Below are 9,833 nucleotides of genomic sequence, written 5' to 3' on the forward strand. Positions count from 1 at the left end.
ACCCCTGTATTATGTATGACTAACTTTGAGCATGACATTTTTGCATACACGTATGATAGTATGTTGCATTGCATGGGGTGGGATATATGATTTTGGAGGAAGTCCACTGGAAGGCTATAAGCCTATTACTGGCAACCCGGCGGAAAATACTATTTGAGTACCGGAATCGGTACGATTTGGTGTATAAGGTTGGGTGGGTCGATTTAATCCCCATATGGTGTGTAGGCTAGTATGGAGATGGTGTGTAGCAGATGGATTAGGTAGGATTCTTTGCTTGCATATTGTAGTGAAACGGGCTAAGGCCCAGACTATTACTGTTACTGAAAAGGGGGCTAAGGCCCCTAACTGCAACTAAAGGGCTTAGGCCCAGACTGTATTTACAATGATTGTTTGAGGTTATGGGATTTCATGCACTGAGTTTTCGTAAACTCACCTATCTGTTAACTATGCAGGATATCCTTAGGCTTAGATGGATCGAGGCAATGATGGACTTAGAAGTTGCCACTCAACGTAGTTCTTTTAATATTATACTTAAGAATTTATTTTGGGTTTTCATTATGTAATAAGGCCTTTTTAATTTTTATTTTGATTTGGGGATTTTATTTGCTTTTACTTTACTTGTTAGTACTAAGACTTGGATTTTCAAATAGTACATGTAACACCCCATACCCGAGACCGTTGCCGGAGTCGAACATGAGGTGCTAACAGACTTAATTCATTTATTTGCACAGTCCATTTTAAAAATTTCCAGACAAGCTGGCTAACTGCTTTACTGTCACCTTAAAAATCATATCTCGAGTTACAAAACTCGAAAACTAGTTCTGTAATTTTTTCCTGAAACTAGACTCATATTTCCATCTACAAATTTTTTCCTAGAATTTTTGGTCAAGCCAATTAGTACAGTTTATTAGTTAAAGTCTCCCCTGTTTCAGGGTTTGACTACTCTGACCTTCATGCATTACGACTTCGATATCTCCCTGTACAGGGCTTCAATACTTATGCTGTTTGTTTCTAAAGAAACTATACTCGGAAAGGAATCTGTACATATAGGGCATGACTTCTAATTATCTCTGGTTAATTTATAGTGAATTTCCACAGTCGGAATAGGGGATCCAGAAATCGCTCTGGCCCTGTTTCACAAAAACTTAAACATCTCACAAAATACGGCTCATATGATCATTTCGTTACTTTCATATGAAAATAGATTCATCAAGGTTTGATTACATAATTTATACTCTATTTAATTCCATTCCTACTATTTTTAGAGATTTTTCAAATCCACATCACTGCTGCTGTCAGCATCTATTTTTAAGGTAAACTTTACCTATTTCATGGTTTTCCATGGATCAACTAAAATTTTGTCAAACATAGCACCAAAATGATCGTGATTAACCATTCCAATGGCTAATCGTTACCAACATTTCCATAACACTCCATGATCAACATACAAAATGATTATAATGCTATGCTCAAAATATATATAAGCCATTTTCGCATGGCTAACCAAATATATACATTACCGAAAGGTACATGACCAACAACAAAAGGGTAGTCCTATACATGCCATTTTCAGAGTTCAACTAAAAGAGTACCAAAAGGGCTTTGATAGTGTGGATGACTTCGACTTTGACACTCCCGAATCGGATAGCTAACGAACCAAAATCTATAAAACAAAGAATCAAAGAAACGGAATAAGCGTTTAATGCTTAGTAAGTTTTTGAGTAATGAAATCATGCACAACTGAAGTATAACATTCATATGACTAAACGAATAATTTCATATACACATGTTCCCACAATCATACCTACTTCACATTTCCAACCCTTATATTCATACATAAGGAATCAACTTGACTAAAGGCTGGAAGCTTGTTAATCGATTGAGCGAATACTATTTAAAAGGAATCAATTATTCCAATGCATATACAAAACATACCTCATCGTTGGGGTTTTACGAGTGTATTAATTGAAATTATTACAGCGAGATTCTTCATTCCCAAACCAAGTACCTTCGGGAATTAGCCGGATATAGCTACTCGCTCAAATGCCTTCGGGATTTAGCCCGGTTATAGTAACTCGCACAAATGCCTTCGGGACTTAGCCCGGATATAATAACTCGCACAAATGCCTTTGAGACTTAGCCCGGATATAGTAACTCGTACAAATGCCTTCGGGACTTAGCTCGGTTATAGTAACTCGCACAAATGCCTTCGGGACTTAGCCCGGTTATAGTAACTCGCACAAATGCCTTCAGGACTTAGCCCGATTATCATCTGAATAATCATGCACATATATCAATAAATCATGACACATCCTTATTTCATTTTTATTACTAAAGCTCAAACACAAGACATTTATCAAACCTTACCAATTTCGGCTCAATAGCCGCATACAAAGAGCATGATTTTGACTTGCTTCATAACATGACCTCTATTCGCATTCGGATGCCCGTCATAAGTATAAACTAATTACCTCGATATATGTAACTCAAGTAGATTCATTATATCACCGTTTATTTGTTATGCTTATATGTCATAACTTAAACAAATCATAAACTAAGTTCCATTACTCGAAGACTTACCTCGGTTGTTGTCGAACGATTTCAACAGCTATTCAACCACTTTTTCCTTTCCTTTATCAGATTTAGTTCCCCTTTGCTCTTGAGCTTAAATTTAAACAAATAAATTTATTTAATTATTTTTCACTTGGGCAATTCCATTCAATACATGTATGTCATACAATTTAAGTACAATGACCTTGTTCAATACTATTTAAACATCATGCATTATCGAATTTCATCAACACCATCTAACTTCATATAGAAACACATATCATCCTAAGTCGGTTTTTAAGTCAAATGCATCATTTAAATTGTCAAAGTCCACAATTTAGTCATATCTCTCTATCATAGTTTCTTCACTTAAACCGAATTAGCAAGCCCATATAGTCTTTGGTCAATGCTATATAACCCAAGTCATCAAGAGTTTTATTATTTAACACTTAGATATCCATAGCTAAATAGGTTATTTGTACATACATATATATCGTCCAAAACCGAACATAAGAATTTTTTCATATATCTAACATTAATTAAATTATTCAAAACCTCACTAGCAAAATATCATCTACTATGCCGAACCAAAAAAGATCAAACACCTAGCTTATCCATTCAAAACACTTAACCGGCCTTTGACCAAGACTTTAAACAAAGTCTATGTTCGGCTATCACACATATGGGCATTATTAGTTTAAAGTTTTAACAAGATTAATTTCTTTGATCTTGATCTAAATGACAACTCCCATTCTCCTTATTTCAACCGAATTATTCATAACATCAAGACTAAAATTTTTGCACATTGAACTTCATACATTTATAAAAACTTTCATAACTTATTCGGCCTTATCAAGAACCATTTAACATGCAAGGAAAAATAATCATAGAGGAAGAAGTTAACATTCTAAATAGACTCAATTTTTGACCGAATGTACAAGGTGTCTCTAAGCTACTCATCCAAAAATCTTTACCCCATTCTAGTCATTCCCCCATTGTTCCCTACATCATGAAAATAGCCCCTAATTCCAACACTTAATCATTCGGCATCTTGCTCAAATCACCATAGGAAATCTCAACTTTTTTTACATTACCAAGAGTGCATTCACAAATTAACTTAGCATAATATAAAGCCAAATCAACAAATTCAAAGCTTACCTCGTAATAGCTAAAGATGAATGCGGAATTGCTCTAGGTAAGTTTTCCCTTATTTTTCCTCTTTGTTTCGGCTTGAGAGAGGTAGGAGAAGAAGATGAACACCATCCTCTTTCTTCTCTTTTATTTAATTCATTTTATTACAATTATTAATTCATTTGTTAATACAAAATTGTTTTAAATTTGAATTGGTGGAGCATTATCTTTTCTTGGTCGGCCACTATGTTCATTATAGGTAAATTGACATGCAAAACCACTCTTTTCAATGCATGTACTAATAGGCCATTGTAAGAGTAACCTCTCACTTTCCAACAATGTTTCATATAAGTCCATTTTAATAAATCCACATAAAAATGATCAAATTAATGCATGAAACTTTCACACATGCATTTACTCACATCATAAACACAGAATATAACTTTTAGTTATTTATAGGACTCGGTTTCGTGGTCCCGAAACCACTTTTCGACTAGGGTCAATTTAGGGCTGTCACAGTACAAATAAATGATTTTCTGAACACATCACGCTTACAAAACACATTTGGAATGCTTCTGCAACAAACACCGTTTTTAAGTCTAAAAACAAACTCATATAATTAATAATTTTACTAAACCAACTTGAAGTTTTTACAATGAACCACACTCTAAACTTTTCTTGAGAACCTAAAGAAGTTTTTATGTAGAATGGGTTTTCACAGAACTCGTGTTTTGGAAAAACACTCTAATGTGACATCACTGATTCAGCCATAACATCTAGGCCGAGTTTGGGGTGTTACATTTAGTGGTATCAAAGCCAAGTTACAAAACTCGACTGTGGATTTGAGTTTTTCAAAGACATGGAAATTTTAACAATGTTGTTTTTAAAATGGTTTAAAGATATTATTTGGGTTTATGCTTACTAAAGGAGTGGTACATCGAGTCTCCATGTTGATCCTGTAAGTCTTCTGATTGTTATTTCTGAAAGAATAATAGCTTAATATTATTACTGAGACTACTTAGGTAGTAAAATTATGCTGAAACTCTTTAGAGTAAACTACGAACTGTAGTAAGACTACGAACTACAAAAACAAACTCTGAGATAATATTGTTCATAAGACATCTGTAATAAATACTGAAACAATAAACTATTTGGCATAGAATTTTTAATACAAATAAAAGCGTGATTGGATAATAAGTAGCAGGGGTACTCGTGGTAGAGGATGTGGCAGAAGCCGTGAAGGTGCTTGGGCTGGGTCTTCGTTTTCTAGACACCAGCCTAATGATGAAGTTAGAGAGGCACCAGCTTCACCTATGGCTAAGATAGGGTCTCAAAATGGAGCAACTGGGGACGATGCACTGTCCCAAGCAATGTTGAGGATTCTGGAAAGGGCCGCTAGGCTTGGTACTGGTAATGTGTGTCGAGGGTCGGTTACGGAACGACTTAGGTCGAATGGGGTAGAGATATTCAGGGGTCTTGCTAGAGTTGCCCGTAATGTGGATGAATACAGGATAGAGGCCACAGAAAGGATCATGAATGATCTCGACTGCACCCCTAATCAGAAGCTAAAAGGTATAGTATCTCTACTGAGGGATAAGGCCTATCAGTGGTGGCTTACCGTCAAAGAGGGAACTTAAGCTGATCGTTTGACCTGAGAGTTTTTCAAGACTACCTTCCAAGCTAAATATGTGGGTGCCAACTATGTAGATGCCCGTAGGAGGGAATTTCTGAACTTAACTCAGGGAGACAGGACAGTGGTTGAATTTGAGGTCGAATTTTTACGACTGAGTCGCTATGCACATGGGATGGTAGCAACAAAATACGAGCGGTGTGTTTGATTTGAGAATGGCCTCAGAGATGGTTTAAGGGTTCTAATAGCTCCTTAGAGGGAGCGGGATTTCACAGCACTGGTTGACAAGGTAAAAATCGCCGAGGATATGACGCGCGCTGAATGCCAGGACAGAGAGAAAGGCAGAGGTAAAAGGGATGTTGAGCCCTCAAATTCTTTTCAAGTATAAGAAAAAGCCCAGAGCTGATGGGGCAGCTAGAGTAGGGACCCCTGCTGCTGCTAATTCTGGATCACAGTTTTGTGCTGGTTGTGGAAAATGCTATCAGGGCGAGTGTTGGAAAAAGATGGGTGCATATCTGAGATGCAGATCTTTGGAGCACCATGTCAAGGATTGTCCACGGAGGCCTGAGTAGGTGCAAGCTACTGGTTTTAGTATTGTTCAGCGGGGTGGTCAGCAGCCACTGAGAGGTGGAAGTCAGGCCAGGGGTGGAAATGGAATGGGTCATAGTCGTGGAGCACCAGGCAGAGGTACTGGTCATACTGAGGCGAGGCAGTCGGTACTGGTTTACTTCGCACATCGTGGAGAGGACGGAGATGCTCCAGATGTCATTTCTGGTACATTCTTTATCTATAATGTACCTTATATGGTACTGATTGATGTTGAGTCTACACATTCATACGTAGCATGCTCTGCGTATAAGATATTGGGTATTATCGTTGAACACACTATGAGTGAGGTTACTGTTCCAAGTCTGCTAAGGCAGTCCATTTGGATAAATAAGATGTTTAGAGATGTTCTCTTGGAGATAAAAGGAGTTATTTTTTTGGCCGATCTTATGGAGTTTCCTTTCGGAGAATTTGACCTAATACTGGGCATGGATTGGTTAGAGAAACATCGGGTAAGCTTGGATTGTGCCACTAAATGGGTTGTACTGAGAACTGAGGCAGATGAAGAGGTAGTGGTAATTGGGGAACGACAAAACTATTTGAGTAATGCAATCTCTGAACTAAGGGCCTAGAAGTTGGTTCGTAAGTTTGTGAAGCGTACTTGGCCTATTTTAGTGTTTCAGATGTTGGAGACTCTTCGGTAAGGGATATCAGGACTATTACAGATTTTCCAAATGTCTTTCTTGAAGAGTTACCGGGGTTACCTCCAGAGCGTGAAGTGGAGTTTGGGATTGAGCTCCTTCCTGGTACAGCTCTAGTGTCCATCACCCCTTACAGAATGGCACCGAAGGAGCTGGTGGAGCTTAAAGTCCAAATTCAAGAGTTATTAGACCGTGGTTTTATCCAAACTAGTGTGTCTATGTAGGGAGCTCTAGTGTGATTTGTGAAAAAAAAGGACGGATCCATGCGTATGTGCATCGACTACAGACAACTGAATAAGCTGACCATTAAGAATAAATATCTTTTGCTGAGGATTGATGATTTGTTCGACCAACTGCAAGGAGCATCGATTTTCTCTAAAATAGATCTCCGGTCGGGGTATCACTAATTGAGAGTTAAAGACGCTGATGTACACAAGACAGCATTTAGGACTCGTTATGGTTATTACGAGTTCCTGGTAATGCCTTTTGGACTGAAAAATGTACCGGTAACTTTTATGGATTTGATGAACAGAGTGTTTCAACCCTATCTGGATCGGTTTGTGGTAGTATTTATCGTCAACATGCTGGTGTATTTGTGAACTGAGAATGAACATGATGAACATTTACGAGTGGTTCTGCAAATCTTGAGGGAGAAATAATTGTAAGCCAAGTTCAGCAAGTGTGAATTTTGGTTACGTGAGGTAACATTTCTTGGTCATGTCGTATCTGCGGAGGGAATTAGGGTCGATTGTCAAAAAATTGAGGCTGTTATAGATTGGAAGCAGCCTAAGACTGTGTTAGAAATTCACAGTTTTCTAGGTCTAGCTGGGTATTATCGAAGATTTGTAGAGGGCTTTTCACTGATTGCCTGCCCTTAACTAAGCTGCTACGTAAGGGTGTACCTTTTAACTAGACTGATGCGCAGCAAGAGAGCTTTGAGAGGTTCAAGAAAGTTCTGACAGAGGCCCCTATCTTGATTCAGCTAGATTTTGGGAAGGAATTTACTATTTACAGTGATGCATCACACGTTGGTTTGGATTGTGTATTGATGCAAGAGGGTAAAGTGGCAGCTTATGCGTCTCATCAACTTAAGACACATAAGGCAAATTATCTAACTCATGACTTAGAGTTGGCTGCGGTGGTGATTGCATTGAAATTTTGGAGGCATTACTTGTATGGTGAGAAGTGTATCATTTACACGGAACATAAGAGCCTCAAATATCTCTTCACTCAAAAGGAATTGAATCTTAGGTAGCATAGGTGGATTGAGCTACTTAAGGACTATGACTACTCGATTGAATACCACCCTGGTAAGGCTAATGTGGTGGCTGACGCGCTAAGTCACAGGGCTATAACTGATCTGAGAGCAATTTAGCTTCTTTGATGATGGTAGTTTGGTGGCTGAGCTCTAAGTTAAACCAGTATCGATCGAGCAAATTAAGAGTAAACAGCTAGAAGATGAGTCACTGGGTCATCGGTTCCGTCAGATTGAGAATGGTAATACTGTGGATTTGGGGCTGAATAATGAAGGGGTACTCTATTTTTGAGGCAAAAATTGCATACCTGAGGATACTGATTTAAGACAGACTTTGCTGCGATAGGTGCATAGTAGCCCCTATGCTATGCACCCAGGTGGAAATAAGATGTACAGAGATCTTCGTGAGTTATACTGGTGGCCAGGGCTCAAGCGAGAGGTAACCGGCTTTGTGGGGAAATGTCTGACTTGCCAGCAGGTAAAGGCAGAACATCAGTTGCCTTCTGGGTTGCTTCAGCTGGTTAAGATTCCACTGTGGAAGTGGGAAAGAGTAATTATGGACTTTGTGAGTGCGCTACTCCTAACACCTTTTAAGAAAGATTCAGTGTGGGTCATCGTGGATCGGTTCACCAAAACTGCTCATTTCATACCGGTTCGCACAAATTATTTATTACAAAAATTGGCTAAGCTATATGTATCCGAGATAGTGAGACTGCATGAAGTATTAGTTTCCATAATATTAAATAGAGATCATCGCTTCACGTCTTGATTCTGAAAGAAGTTACATGAAGCTCTGGGTATACGGTTGAACTTCAGTACTGCATTCCACCCTCAGACAGATAGCCAATCGGAGAGGGTGATTTAGATATTGGAGGACATGTTAAGGAGTTGTGTAATTGACGTACGAGGTAGTTGGGAGGATTACTTGACGTTAGTAGAGTTTGCTTACAATAATAGCTACCAGTCTAGCATCCAGATGGCACCTTACGAAGCATTATATGGTCGTAAGTGTCGTACTCCTTCATGTTAGACTGAGCTGGGTGAGCAGCGCGTTCTGGGCCCTGAGCTAGTATTTGATACCAAAGATAAGGTTAGATTAAATCGGGATCGACTGAAGGCAGCATCAGACAGACAGAAGTCTTATGTGAATCTGAAGCATAAGGAAATTGAGTATTCTGTGGGAGATTTTTTCTTTCTGAAGGTCTCGCCATGATAGAAGGTGCTCAGATTTGGGCGTAAGGGCAAGTTGAGCCCAAGGTTTATTGGGCCTTACCGCATTTTGAGACGAGTAGGACCAGTTGCCCACCAGTTAAAGCTACCTCTGGAATTAGAACGGATTCACGATATGTTTCACGTCTCGATGCTGAGATGCTATCGCTCTAATTCTATGCATGTGGTGCCGGTTGAGGAGATTGAAGTTAAACCAAACTTGACTTTTGAGGAAGAACCAGTCTAGATTTTGGATTGAGAGGTGAAAGTATAGAGAAGGAAATCAATCCCATTAGTAAAAGGGCTTTGGTGGAATCACAGTTCTGAAGAGGCTACATGGGAACTCGAGGAGGCGAAGCGACAACAATACCCTCACCTATTCTGACCAGGTGAATTTGAGGCCAAAATTTTCTTTAAGGAGGGTAGAATTGTAACGCCCCAAATCTCGAAAACCCTGTTTAAAACATTTTTGCGTGTTTGTGACATGGATGTATGCTTGACTTAGTGATCTAATGCTCTGGGAGTATCTGAGTAGTTGTGGGTTCTAGTCCTGGCTTGAGCAAAATTTTGGTCTTATTTGAATAAATCCTTGTCTGCTGCTAGAAGACTTTTAAATTAATGTGAGTAGGACATGACAATGTGAGCATGCTAGCCTAGTGGTAAGTGGCGTGTAGAGTGTGCATGTAGTCTGAGGATCGAATCCCTGCTTGTGCAAAGGGAGATTATTTTTACTACTTGCTTTGGGGAGGTAGTAGTGGTTGACCGAAACACTGATAAGAGGAGGGGAGTTTGAATCGGTCATAGAGGGCTT

General features: G+C 39.0%; 1 protein-coding gene across 1 annotated transcript; it reads left to right on the forward strand.

The window, feature by feature from the left end:
• The first annotated feature begins 5,667 nt into the window (after positions 1-5,667).
• LOC108485156 (uncharacterized) lies at positions 5,668-6,782 on the forward strand. The gene is made up of 3 exons (XM_053026296.1): positions 5,668-5,853; positions 5,914-6,460; positions 6,541-6,782. Exons 1-3 carry the CDS (start codon positions 5,668-5,670, stop codon positions 6,780-6,782), a joined length of 975 nt encoding a protein of 324 aa, XP_052882256.1.
• The last annotated feature ends 3,051 nt before the right edge of the window (positions 6,783-9,833 follow it).

Source organism: Gossypium arboreum, chromosome 3 (assembly GCF_025698485.1).
Source record: "Gossypium arboreum isolate Shixiya-1 chromosome 3, ASM2569848v2, whole genome shotgun sequence".
Taxonomy (NCBI): domain Eukaryota; kingdom Viridiplantae; phylum Streptophyta; class Magnoliopsida; order Malvales; family Malvaceae; genus Gossypium; species Gossypium arboreum.

Coding starts and splice junctions, on each gene's coding strand:
- LOC108485156 (XM_053026296.1), top strand. CDS start 5,668: ATGTTGAGCCCTCAAATTCTTTTCAAGTATAAGAAAAAGCCCAGAGCT. Junction 5,854..5,913: donor GCAGATCTTTGGAGCACCAT/GTCAAGGATTGT, acceptor AGTATTGTTCAG/CGGGGTGGTCAGCAGCCACT. Junction 6,461..6,540: donor GGAACGACAAAACTATTTGA/GTAATGCAATCT, acceptor TTAGTGTTTCAG/ATGTTGGAGACTCTTCGGTA.